At 42.1% G+C, this 12,884-nt stretch overlaps 1 protein-coding gene across 1 annotated transcript in view; it reads left to right on the top strand.

Moving 5' to 3' along the window:
- Positions 1–12,884, top strand: part of akap12b (A kinase (PRKA) anchor protein 12b) — a 189,515-nt gene that overhangs the window by 111,526 nt on the left and 65,105 nt on the right. The window contains exon 2 of the mRNA XM_069932271.1: positions 2,323–2,443. Within this exon, the coding sequence (XP_069788372.1) occupies positions 2,323–2,443 (121 nt within the window). The remainder of the gene's footprint in view (positions 1–2,322; positions 2,444–12,884) is intronic.

The raw sequence follows: 12,884 nt of genomic DNA on the forward strand, positions 1-12,884 counted from the left end.
AACATTCCTACAACATCCAACATTTTCCTTATTCTCCTATTTCTATCTTATTTATCCCCAATCTCCCCTTCACCTCCTGAGTTGTCCTTTATCCCTTGTCGGACAACCACATCTCCCTTCTCCATTTGGATTTGCAAATCCACTTGCAAGCGTCAACTGATTTTGCAGTGACCGCTATTTCCCCCCACCCCGCCTCCCCCAGAAAAGATTTCACTTTTCATATGTCACAAAGGTCACTCTTTTAATTCCCTCCTTATTCTCTCTATTCCATTACCTTCCCTTATTAATTCTTGTCTATACTATCTATATTTTCCTCTAAGTACAGATACATTCATGTATGCTCATTGTCTCTATTCACTCTTATACCTCTTTACCCGCATACATATCAATCGTGATCATTTTTACTCTCATTACCCGTCTTCATCCCTCAGTCTATTTTTGTCTTTACCCACATACATATCAATCGTGATCATTTTAACTCTCATTACCCGTCTTCCTCCCTCAGTCTATTTTTGTAATTGTTCTGCAAATTTTCGTGCTTCTTCTGGATCCGAGAATAGTCTGTTTTGTTGTCTTGGAATAAATATTTTCAATAGCGCTGGATGCTTTAGTATAAATTTATACCCTTTCTTCCATAAAATCGCCTTTGCTGTATTGAACTCTTTTCTCTTCTTTAGGAGTTCAAAACTTATATCTGGATAAATGAAGATTTTTTGCCCTTTATACTCCAGTGGTTTGTTGCCCTCTCTTACTTTTTCCATTGTCTTCTCCAGTACCTTTTCTCTTGTAGTATATCTTAGGAATTTTACTACAATAGATCTTGGGAGGGAATGCAGTTATATTGACTCTCCTTGTAACTTCATTTTCTACATATCTGAACATATTTTTTTTTAAATTTTTTATTTTTCACACCATAAATCACATTAGCCATGATATACACTATTTCTTTTTCACACATATACAGTGACTTTGTTGTGGTTGTGGTTTAGAGGCCAATACTCTATGTGCCCTTTCTATTTCCATTTCTTGCTGTAGTTCTGGACATCCTAGGGTCTTAGGGATCCACTCTTTTATAAACTCCCTCATATTCTTGCCTTCTTCATCTTCCTTAAGGCCCACTATCTTTATGTTATTTCTTCTGTTATGGTTTTCCATTGTATCTATTTTTTGAGCTAGTAGTTCTTGTGTCTCTTTAGTTTTTTTATTAGATTTCTCCAATTTCTTTTTTAAGTCTTCTACCTCCATTTCTGCTGCTACTGCCCGCTCTTCCATCTTGTCCATTTTCTTTCCCATTTCTGTTAAGGTCATCTCCATTTTATTTATTTTCTCTTCTGTGTTGTTTATTCTTTTTCTTAAATCCTTAATTCCTGTGTTTGCCATTCTTTAAATGACTCCATGTATCCTTTAATAAGAGCAAGCATATCCTTTACCTTGCCTTTCTTTTCTTCTTCTATTTCCCTGTACTCTTCCTCTTCCTCTTCTTCTTCCTCTGGGTTGACCATCTGTTGTTTCTTTGGTGCCCTTTCCTCCTCTTCTTTCTTGTTTCTATTGTCTTCTGTGGTCTCTTCTTGCTGCAGGTGTTCTGCAGCTGTCGTTGCCGGCTGTGGAGATCGACTCCCCAGCTGGTCCCCCCTCCCGTCGGTGTGTTTTTTTTCATTCGCATCGCGCATGCGCGATACTTCGCGCATGCGCGGTTGCGCACTTTTACTCGGCTCTACGAGCCATTTTTGTAGTCCATTATTTACCGACCTGAGGGAGCAGGTTTCTCTCTCCGCAGCAGGCCTCTTCGGACAGGTAAGGCCTTCACCTTTTTCCTCCTTTGTCTTCTCTTCCTCTCTTCTTACCGTTGCTTTCGATTTTTCTTTTTTTGTCGCCATCTTCTTTCCACCTTTATACTCACTTTTCTGTAACTTTTATTTCTGTGCCTTTGTGTTTTCCTTTGTTTTTCCCGACTTTTCTGGAGAGGGCTGGAGTTCACCATCCGGCCACTACATATCTGAACATATGATGGTTTAATTGACAAGGCTTGTGTTGCAGCCAGTCACATCATTCTGACTTTTCCCCTCTTAAAGCTGTGTGATTCACAGCAGAAGTGAATTCCAAACCTAGACTAATTGAGGAAATTTGCAGCACATCAGAATTGGATTAGTTTGGAGAACACGTTAATCCTGGTAACTTTATACAGTGCACTTTGCTCTTGGCACAAAGGTGTTCACAGTTTCAGTTGGCAATAGGTCACACGCATTCTCAATGGTGTTTCGAAGGTTGTCTTGTGTGTGCATTTAATGGCTGAACTAGAATAACTTCCTCCTTTTGTTGCAGGAGTCTGCTCAGAAAAATGGCCAGGTTTCAGGAATGCAGGAAGAATTGGAGGATCAGGAGGCCCTGGATGGAAAATTGGAGCAGCTAAATGGAATCCAGGAGGAAGTAATTTCCAGACAAGGTATGCACATTGAGATTTTTGGAGGGTGTGGAATGAATAATGGAGAGATGAAAGATGATGATAATTGAGATAGCTCAGTATGAAACATCTCTTCCAATTGGACTTGAAGATGCTAGCAACAAAAGCCAATCAGATGAAGATCTCTATTGGTGGTATTAGAGATAGATTAGTAGCCATAGAAATTCACCAAGGCAATGGTATCTTCAAAACAATCATTTATATTAATAACTAGTAATAATATAAAATCTTACTTAATCTCTGCCCTCACATTCTGATTTCCACCCCCCCGCCAAACTAGTTTAAACCCTTCCCACCAGTTCTAGCAAACCTGTCGGCCAGGATATTGGTCCCTTTCCAGTTCAGGTGCAGCCTGTCATTTTTGTACACATCAGACCTTCCCCAGAAGAGATCCTAATGATCCACAAATCTGAACCCTTGCCCCTAGCACCAACTCTTCAGCACGCATTCATCGGCCATAGGTTCCTATTCCTACCCTCTCTGGCACATGGCACAGGCAGCAATCCTGAGATGACCACCTTTGAGGTCCTGCTTTTTAACTTCTTTCATAACTCCCAATATTATATCTTCAGGACCTCATCCCTACTCCTATCTATGTCACTGGTCCCCAAATGGACCATGATATCCGGCTGTTTGCCCTCCCCCTCCCTGACCCTAGCACCTAGGAGACAACATACCATCCAGGAGCCTCAATCTCATTCACAGAACCTCCTATCCACTTGTCTAACCAAGGAGTTCCCAATCACTATGGCACTTCTCTTCTTCCCCCCTTCCCTTCTGAGCTGGGGGGCCAGCCTCTGTGCTGGAGATGTGACCACCTTGATGCCCTGGTAGGTCAACTCCCCCAACAGTATCTAAATTGGTATACCTGTTAAGGGGAACAGCCACAAGGGTGCCCTACTCTTTCTGCCTCTTCCCCTTCCCTCTCCTGATAGTCATTCAGTTACCTGTCTCCTAACATTTAGGGGTGACTGCCTCCCTGAAACTCCCATCTATCACTACCTCTGCCTTCCTTAAGATCCACAGTTCATCCAACTCCAGCTCCCTAACTCAGTTTGTCAGGAGCTGCAGCTGGATGCACCTTTTGCAGGTGTAGAACAAAGGTGCTGTCCCTGACTTTCCACATCCTGGAACTGGAGCACTGGACTGCCCTAACCATTGCCTCCATTACCTAAGTTAATTAAATTAATTAAAGAAACTTACCAGCCTTACCTCAAAGAAAGTATGCTCATCCTTACTCTCTTCTCGAGCCAGAGGCTCAGAGCTCCACTTCTTCACTGGGCTACTCCTCTTCTATTTGTCTCTGCCATTTATCTCAATTACTCCCTCCCACAAATGAAATGGCTCTTTCTCTTTGAACCCATTGATCTGTGTTCCTCCCATGACAAGGAGAGCACAACCCATGAGTACCTCTCTTACCGAAGGCTACTCCCTTCTGACTTCAGATGAAACTGGTGCAATATTAAAGATGTCTTCCTGCCATCATAATCACATGACATCACTGCTAACTTCTGTTTGAAGTTCCTCTCTTCCAAAGGTTTATGAGAAAATGCTTCCAGGCTGCCTGCCCAGACCAACAAGCAAGATGGCTGTATGTGTACACAGATGCATTCTAAGTAAACTTCATTGATCCAGGTTTCAATGGAAAATTGCTCACTTCTCTGAATTAACATTCAAACTGTCTGTTTGAGCAAACATTCATTGTCTTCAATATTTCAATAGACAATCATTCTAGGTTTTATTGCTCTGCTTCAGTTGTCCATAGCAGACTCAACCCTCTATGTGTAAGTTTGTTTGTGTAAATGTCCCTGTATCCAACCTACAAAGTCCCTTTATTAAAAATAATATATTTATAACTTAAAGATTATTAATAACATAATTCTGTTACAGGTGGTTTGTAAAATCAGTTGTAACCATGGACCCTACAATAAAATTCTGGAAGTATCTGGACAAGAACTAGAATTACCAAAGCTATTGACTAAATGCTGGTAAATGGGAGTAGTATTGATGATTTCATGATGGTTGTCATGGTCCTGAGGGGCTGAAGGGCCTGTTTCTGTGGTGCATGACCCTTTGGATTGGTGGAAGGAAATACTGATATCATATGGGATCAGCCACTGATGTGAGGAGTCCTACACTTGAATTATTGGCCACCATGGGCGAATAAAAGAAGACCTGCAAATGCTGTGGTTGAGTGCAGGACACAAAGTGCTGGGGAAACTCAGCAGGTCACGCAGCATCCACGGGAAATAAAAGGAAGTCAATCTTTTGGGCCTCAGCCCTTCTCGAAATGTCGACTGTGTGACCTGCTGAGTTTCTCCAGCATTTTGTGTACTGTCCTGGTGGATAGGAGTATTCTAAGCTCACTAATCATGGAAATCAAAACTAGAGGTTCCAAGCAGTCAGCCTCTGGAATCTCACTCTTCGTAAAACCACTGATCTCGTGCAAGTATTTAAAAGGTCAAAGCTCGGAGACTGGAAAAGCTATTAAAAGATGTAATCACCAATGGCAAAGTTAACCAGTCACTTTGTGCTGAGGGTGAATCATGGTGGGGGGTGGGGGGGGGTTTAAAAAGTGACAGTGCTTTAAAGAGAAGTGAAGAAATAATTTTCCAAGAGTGGCTTGTAATTGCGTGCTTAATATTCCTTTGCACCTGCCTTGGTTCAGTGGATGGCCAGTCAGCTGAAGTCCAATTCTGATCCCAGTACTGAGGTGTGTTGCTGCTTTTGGATGTGGAACCCTACCTGGCTGTCCCTGCTGGGAAATACCATGTGCTGCTCCACCAATAATAGTGGAGATCCCAGCATCCTATTCTGGATGATTAAAATGGGAACTAGAGCAGACAGCTGACAAATGCTAATTCTGTTCCTTGTGTCTACAAAGTAGGTTCCAGTGGTAGGAAGGATAGTAGAATCTTCACTGAAAAATGGAATGCAAACTATAATGGGTGGGCAGCATTGAATGTTAGTTTAGCATCATTATATCCTTGTAAGTTGGATCAAAGATGAACAAAGCTAAGGAAGTTCATTCAAAGTTTCATTTCTTAGAACCATAGAACACTACAACACCGAAAACAGGCCATTCAGCCTTTATAACCTGTGCCGACCACTATTTCACTGACCTGCTCCCACTCCATAACCCTCCAGACCTCTCCCAATCATATATTGATCCAACCTATTTTTAAAACTCAAGGTCGAACCCACATTCACCACATCAGATGGCAGCCCACTCCACATTCCCACCACTCTTTGAGTGAAGAACTTTCCCCTAATGTTCCCCCTAAACCATTCCCCTTTCAGCTTAAAACTATGACCTCTTGTATTTATCTCCCCCAATTTAAGTGGAAAAAGCCTACTCGCATCCATATTCTTGAAACATTTTTTTTCTCACAACTATGGGTTCAACTAAGTTGGGCACAAAGCTGGAAAGAGAGTGCACATAATGCTAATAATTTAAGTAATATATTTGATGTACCATCAATAATTCACACAAGGCTGAGTAGTGAAACAAGCAGGCTTTTAATAGCTAAAGACTGGAACATGATCAAACAATCATCCACCTCCATGACTGATCAGAGCAAAAGGAAAGGGGTAGCCTGCAAGGGGCTTTGGGTAGGAATTGTCTCAGGAGGCATATCCAGTTGATAGCAGCCAATCATGGTTTACCACAGTAGTCTACCACAATACTACCAACACCAGAGAAGCACAGGTGCCCCGACTTGCAATATGATCTGGCTCTTAAATAATTGGAACTGCAAAATTAAAAAAAAAACTTTCATTTGTTTAGTTATTTCTAGAGATGACAAGGACAAAATGAAAGAATAAACTTGGAGTTATTGGAGTTAGTGAGGAAATGATGGTTCTGTTGAGTTGGGGTTGCAAGTCCTTGAATGGGACAGAAAAGAAAAGGTGAGAGAAACACGATAGGTTGAAGATGTAGTAAAAACACCGAAATGCTGGAGGAACTCATTTATTCAGCATCTGGGATCTTTTTGACAAAAATATATTGCCAAGATTTTGGACCTGATCCCTTATAACCATATAACAATTACAGCACAGAAACAGGTCAGTTCAGCCCTTCTAGTTCATGCTGAACACCTTCTCCCACTTCGTCCCTTTGACCCGCACCCAGTCCATAACCTTCCATATCCCTCTCGTCCATATACCTATCCAACTTTTACTTAAATATTAAAATCGTACCTGCATCTACTATCATTTCAGTTGGAAGCTTATTCCACACTCCCACCACCCTCTGAGTGAAGAAATTTCCCCTCAGGTTTCCCCTAAACTTTTACCCCTTCAATCTCAATCCATGTCCTCTTGATTGAATCTCCCCCACTCTCAATGGAAAAAGCCTATCTACATTTACTCTGTCTGTCCTCTCATAATTTTAAATATATCTATCAAATCAAATCAGTACCTCAATCTTCTATGCTCCAGGGAATAAAGTCCTAGCCTGTTTACCCTTTCCCTGTAACTCAAACCCTGAAACCCAGGCAATATTCTTGTAAATCTCCCTGCACTCTCTCTATTTTGTTTATATCCTTCTTGTAATTCAGCGACCAAAACTGCACACAATATTTGGCCTCACCAATGTCTTATCCATCTTCAACATGACATCCCCCCTCCTATATTCAATACTCTGATTTATGAAGGCAACATTCCAAAAGCTTTCTTCACCAGCCTATCTACATGCGACTCCACTTTCAAGGAATTATGTACCAGAATTCCTCCATCCCTTTTTTCTACTGCATTCCTCGATTATCCACCATTTAATATCTATAACCTTTGCTGATTAGTCCTACCAAAATGTAGCACCTCATATTTATCAGTCTTAAACTCCACCTGCCATCTTTCAGCCACTCTTCTAACTGCCCTATATCCCTTTGCAAGCTTTGAAAACCTTCACTGTCCACAACACCACCAATCTTCGTATCATCTGCATACTTACTAATCCAATTCACCATCCAGATCATTAATATATATTACAAAAACAATGGACCCAGTACTGATCCCTGAGGCACTCCACTGGTCACCAGCCTCTATTTTGACAAACAATTTTTCCACTACTACACTCTGGCATCTCCTAGCCAACCATTGTTGAATCCATTTCACTACTTCAACATTAATACTGAATGATTGAACCTTCCTAACTGATCTCTTATGTGGAACCTTGTCAAAGACCTTACTAAAGTCCATATAGACAACATCCACAGCCTGCCCCTCGCCAACCTTCTTAGTAACCTCCTTGAAAATCTCTATAAGATTTGTTGAACATGATCTACCATGAACAAAACCATGTTGACTACTAATCAATCCCTGTCTACCCAATTAATTGTATATACCATCTCTAAGAACACTCTCCATTCATTTACCAACCCCTGACGTCAGACTCACAGGCCTATAATTTACATTTAGAACTTTTTTTAAACAGCAGAACAGCAAGAGCACCCTCGAATCCTCTAGCACCTCCCCCGTGGCCAGTGACATTTTAATAGGAAGAATAGGGAGATAGTTATAGGGAACTCGTTGGTGAGGCAGACGGACAGAATTTTTTGTGGAAGAGATAAAGAAAACCAGGGTCCAGGATGTGGCTACACGAGTCCAGAACATCCTAAAGAGGGCAGGGAAAGAGCCTGAGGTCGTGGTCAACATTGGTACCAATGACATTGGTAGGAAGGAAGAAGTGGTCCTGCAAAATGAATATAAGGAGTTAGGCAGGGAGCTCAGATGAAGGACCACTAAGGGTGTAATCTCTGGATTACTTCCTGTGCCACATGATAGTGAGGGCAAAAATAGAGTCAGGGAGAGATTGAATGTGTGGCTGAAGGGGTGGAGTAAAAAACAGGGTTTTAAATTCTTGGACCACTGGGACCATTTCTGGGGGACATGGGACCTATACCATAAGGATGGGTTACATCTAAATCCCAGAGGTACCACTCTCCTGGCAGGGGCGTTTGCTAGGGCTTTAAACTAGTAAAGTTGGGGACAAGGGTTCATGTCAGGGAGGAGAGCAAGAACAGAGTCTTTAGGCAAAGAAAAAAGGCTTTTTCACACAATCTGGAGGTGGAACAGCGGCAGGTAATAAATAGTGGCCATAGTAACAATTGGAGAGAAGGTGAGAGGCAGAAAGTTAAATGTGGAAGATTTCTGAGATGCATTTATTTCAATGCAAGGAGTGTGGTTAAAAAAGGTGGATGAACTAATGGTGTGGATTGACACATGGTGTTATGTGAGACATGGTTGAAGGAAGGTTGTGACAGGCAGCTGAATATTCCAGTATTTTGCTGTTTTAGACATGACAGAATTGGCGGGGTACGAGGGGGAGGTGTGGTGTTGCTTGTCATGGAAGATATTACAGCGGTGCTGAGGCAAGATAGACTGGAGGACTCATTGCGCGAGGCTCTGTGGGTTGAACTAAAAAATAAGAAAAGTGAGGCTACAAATATAGGGTTATATTATAGGCCACCAAAAGAGTATAGGGAACTGGAAGAGCAAATGTGCAGGGAAATAACTGAGATGTGTAGTAGAAACAGGGTTGTGATAGTTGAGGATTTCAATTTTCCTAATATTGATTGGGAACCACAATCAGTGAGAGGGCAGGATGGCTCAGTCTTTGTACAATGTGTGGAGGCAGTGTTAGATCTATTGTTAGGGAATGGAATAGGGCAGGTGATGGAAGTGTGCGTTGGTGAGAACTTTGGATCCAGCAATCATGGGTCCATTAGCTTCAACTTAAATATGGAAAGAAATAGGTCAGGTCCGAGGTTAAAGGTCTTCGAGTGGGGGAAGGCTAGATTTGAAGAAATGAGAAGGGATTTGCAGAAAATTATATGGGCTGATCTTTTTTCTGGAAAGGACATAGAGGAGATTTGGAGGGTATTTAAAGAAGAGATATTGAGAGTACAGGACCTTTACGTTCCACTCCAATCGAAAGGCAAGGTCAAAAGCCTAAGTGAACCGTGGTTTTCTGCAAAAATAAGGAAGTTGGTTTGGGATAAGAGGGGGGCATCTACTAAATTTAAGAAACAAAAAATATAAGATGTATGATTATTACACAGGTTGCAGAAAAAACCTGAAGAAGGAAATTAGAAAGGCAAAAAGAAGGTATGAGGTGTCAATAGCTGATAAGGTAAAAGTGAATTCAGTTTTTACAGATATGTGAATAGTAAAAGGAGGGTTAAGGGTAGAATAGGACCGCTGGAAAATGAGAGCAGTGAACTGTGCGAGGAACCGTATCAGATGGGAGAGATATTAAACGATTTTTTTCTCATCTGTGTTCATGAAGGAAAAGGACATTGGACTATGAGAGATAAGAGAGGCAAATGGCTTAGTTACGGAAAAGATAGGGATTAATAAAGAGAGGGTTTTGGAGCTTCTAGGGTCAGTAAAAGTAGATAAGTCTCCTGGTCCTGATGGATGTTAAGGGAGGTCAGAGAGCAAATCGCGGAGTCAGTGTCAGTGATTTTTCAAAGGTCACTAGAAGAGGGTGTGGTGCCGCAGGATTGGACGGTTCCTACTGTAGTTCCATTGTTTAAAAAAGGCATGATGTGTCAGCCAAGTAATTATAGGCCTGTAAGCTTGACTTCAGTGGTAGGGAAAGTTATGGAGGGTATTCTTAGAGATGGTGTGTATGAATATCTAGATAAGCAGGGATTGATCAGGAGCACCCAGCATGGGTTTGTGAAGACTAAGTCATGTTTGACGAACCTTTTTGAGTTTTTCAAAGAAGTGACAAGAAAGGTGGATGAAGGTAGGGCAGTTGATGTAGTCTATCTGGATTTTAGCAAAGGTTTTGATTAGGTTCCACATGAAAGGTTAGTAAGGAAGGTTCAGTCACTAGAGATTAATAGAGAAATAGTAAGATGGGTCCAAAGGTGGCTGGAGGAGAGACAGCAGAGGGTCATGGTGGACAACTGTCTGTCAGATGGAAGCCTGCGATGAGTGGTGTGCCTCAAGGATCGGTGCTAGGTCCCCTGTTGTTCATAATTTATATTAATGATTTGGATGATGGGATGGTTAACTGGGTAAGTAAATATGCAGATGATATGAAAATAGGGGTAGTGGTGGATAGCAAGGAAGGTTTTCAGGGATTACAGAGGGATTTGGTTTGTCTGGAGAGTTGGGCTAAAAGATGGCAGATGGAGTTTAATGTAAAGAAGTGTGAGGTGCTTAATTTCGGTAAAAATAATCAAAATAGGACATATGTTGTAAAAGGGAGGACATTGGGGAATACATGTATAAAGTGATCTTGAAGTTATGGTGCAGGGTTCCTTGAAGGTGGATTCCCATGTTGACAGGGTGGTTAAGAAGGCATTTGGTATGTTAGCCTTCATAAATCATAGCTTTGAGTATAGGAGCTGGGAAGTGATGTTACGACTGTTTAAGGCGTTGGTGAGGCCAAGTTTGGAGTATTGTGTTCAGTTCTGGTCTCCAAATTATAGGAAGGATATAGATAAGGTGCAGAGAAGATTTACCAGGATGTTGCCTGGCTTAAAATACCTAGAGTACAGAGAAAGATTGAAGAGGTTAGGACTTTATTCCTTGGAACGTAGACGGTAGAGAGGGGATTTGATAGAGGTGTTTAAAGTTATGAAGGGAATAGATTGACTAGATGCAAGTAGACTCTTCCCCCTGAGAGCAGGGGAGGTTGAAACATGAGGACACAAGTAAGGGGACAAAATTTTAGGAGAAACATTAGAGGATGCTTCTTCACTCAGAGAGTGGTGGCTGAATGGAATAATCTTCTGGACGAAATAGTTGAGACAGAGTCAATTCTTTAATTTAAGAGGAGGCTGGGTATATACATGGATAAGAGGGGATTAGAGGGTTATGGGTGGAGAATAGGCGGAGGGAGCAAGCGGAGTTGTTTGAGTGAACCGGTGTGGACTTGTAGGGCTGAGATGGCCTGTTTCCATGCCATAAACTGTTATATGGATATATTTTAAATATTTCTGTCAGAGTCCCCACTATTTGTACATTAACCTCCCTCTGGGTCCGAGGGAATATTTTGTTAGGACCCGGAGATTTATCCACTTTTATTCTCTTTAAAATAGCCAAAGAAAAATCAGAAAAGACAGAAGGAGGATATAACAGTATGTCTTAGAATTCAAACAATGGGGGAGGAATCCAGACCAACAAAAGGCGTTAAATTCACGTGATAAGGGTCTAGGTGGAATTTATCATGTTTGTGAAATGAGACAGGCAATGGACCAACTATGGGGGAAGCAAGGGGGTGGGGTGGGGAGTTGGGAAATTTTAATGAAAGCCAGGGAAGTCGATATTAATGCTATCCGGTTGGGGGGTGTCCAGTCGAAAGATGAAGAATTATTCCTCCAATTTATGAGTGATCTCAGTTTGACAGTCCGTGAGTCCTTGGACAGACATGTCAGCAAGGGATGGAGAATTGAAATAGGTGGCCACTGGGAGATCCATGTTATTGTGACGGACAGAGCCAAAGTGCTCAATAAAGCAATCTCCCTGTCTGTGTCCAGTCTCTCCGATGTAGAGGAGATCATAGTGGGAGTACTGGATACACTAGGTGACCCCTGCAGATTCACGTGAAATGTTGCTTCACTTGGAGGTCTGCTTGGGGCCCTAAATGATGCTGAGTGAGGAGTTGTGTGTGCAAATGGAGCATCTCCTGCGGTTACAGGGGTCGGTACCAAGGGGACTGATGGGGAGGAAGGAGTGGACAAGGGAGTCATGGAGTGAGCGGTCCCTGTGGAAGGCAGAGAGGGGAATATGTGTCTAGTGGTAGGATCATGTAGGTGGTAGAAATGGTAGAGGAAAATGTGTTGGATGCAGGGGCTGGTGGGGTGGTAGGTGAAGACAAGGAATTTTGTCCTTGTTGCGCATGAGGGCAGAGGGGGTCAGGGCAGATGAGTGGGTAATGGAGGATATACAGGTGAACACTGAGTTAATGGTGGTAGTGGGAAAGCCATGTTGTTTAAAGGAGGAGGACATCTCTGATGTGGAATGGAAATCCTTGTCCTGATTGCAAATGCAATGGAGATGGAGGAATTGAGATTGGAGTCCTTATAGGGAACAGAATGGGCAGAGGTGTAGTTGAGGTAGCTGTGGGAGTTGGTGTGTTTATAGAAAATGTCTGTTGAGAGTTGGTCTCCTGAGATGAAGACAGAGAGATCGAGGAAAGAGAGAGTGTTGCTAGAGATATATCAAGTGAATTTGAGGTTGGGCTGGAAGTTGGCAGCAAACTGGCTGAAGATATTGAGCTCATCATAGGGGCAGAAAAGTAGATTAAGTCAGAAAAAGGAGGCTAATTGTTAAATGTTACAGTGGAGGGCAGTGCAAGCATGACAGGCCATTGGAGCACTTGAAGACACTTGGAAATTGTTCAGTATGTTTGACCCTTGGACCCTATTTCTGGCCTCCAATCCATCTGAGATGGGTTTTAAAAATA

The sequence above is a fragment of the Narcine bancroftii genome, chromosome 4 (genome assembly GCF_036971445.1).
Source record: "Narcine bancroftii isolate sNarBan1 chromosome 4, sNarBan1.hap1, whole genome shotgun sequence".
NCBI lineage: Eukaryota > Metazoa > Chordata > Chondrichthyes > Torpediniformes > Narcinidae > Narcine > Narcine bancroftii.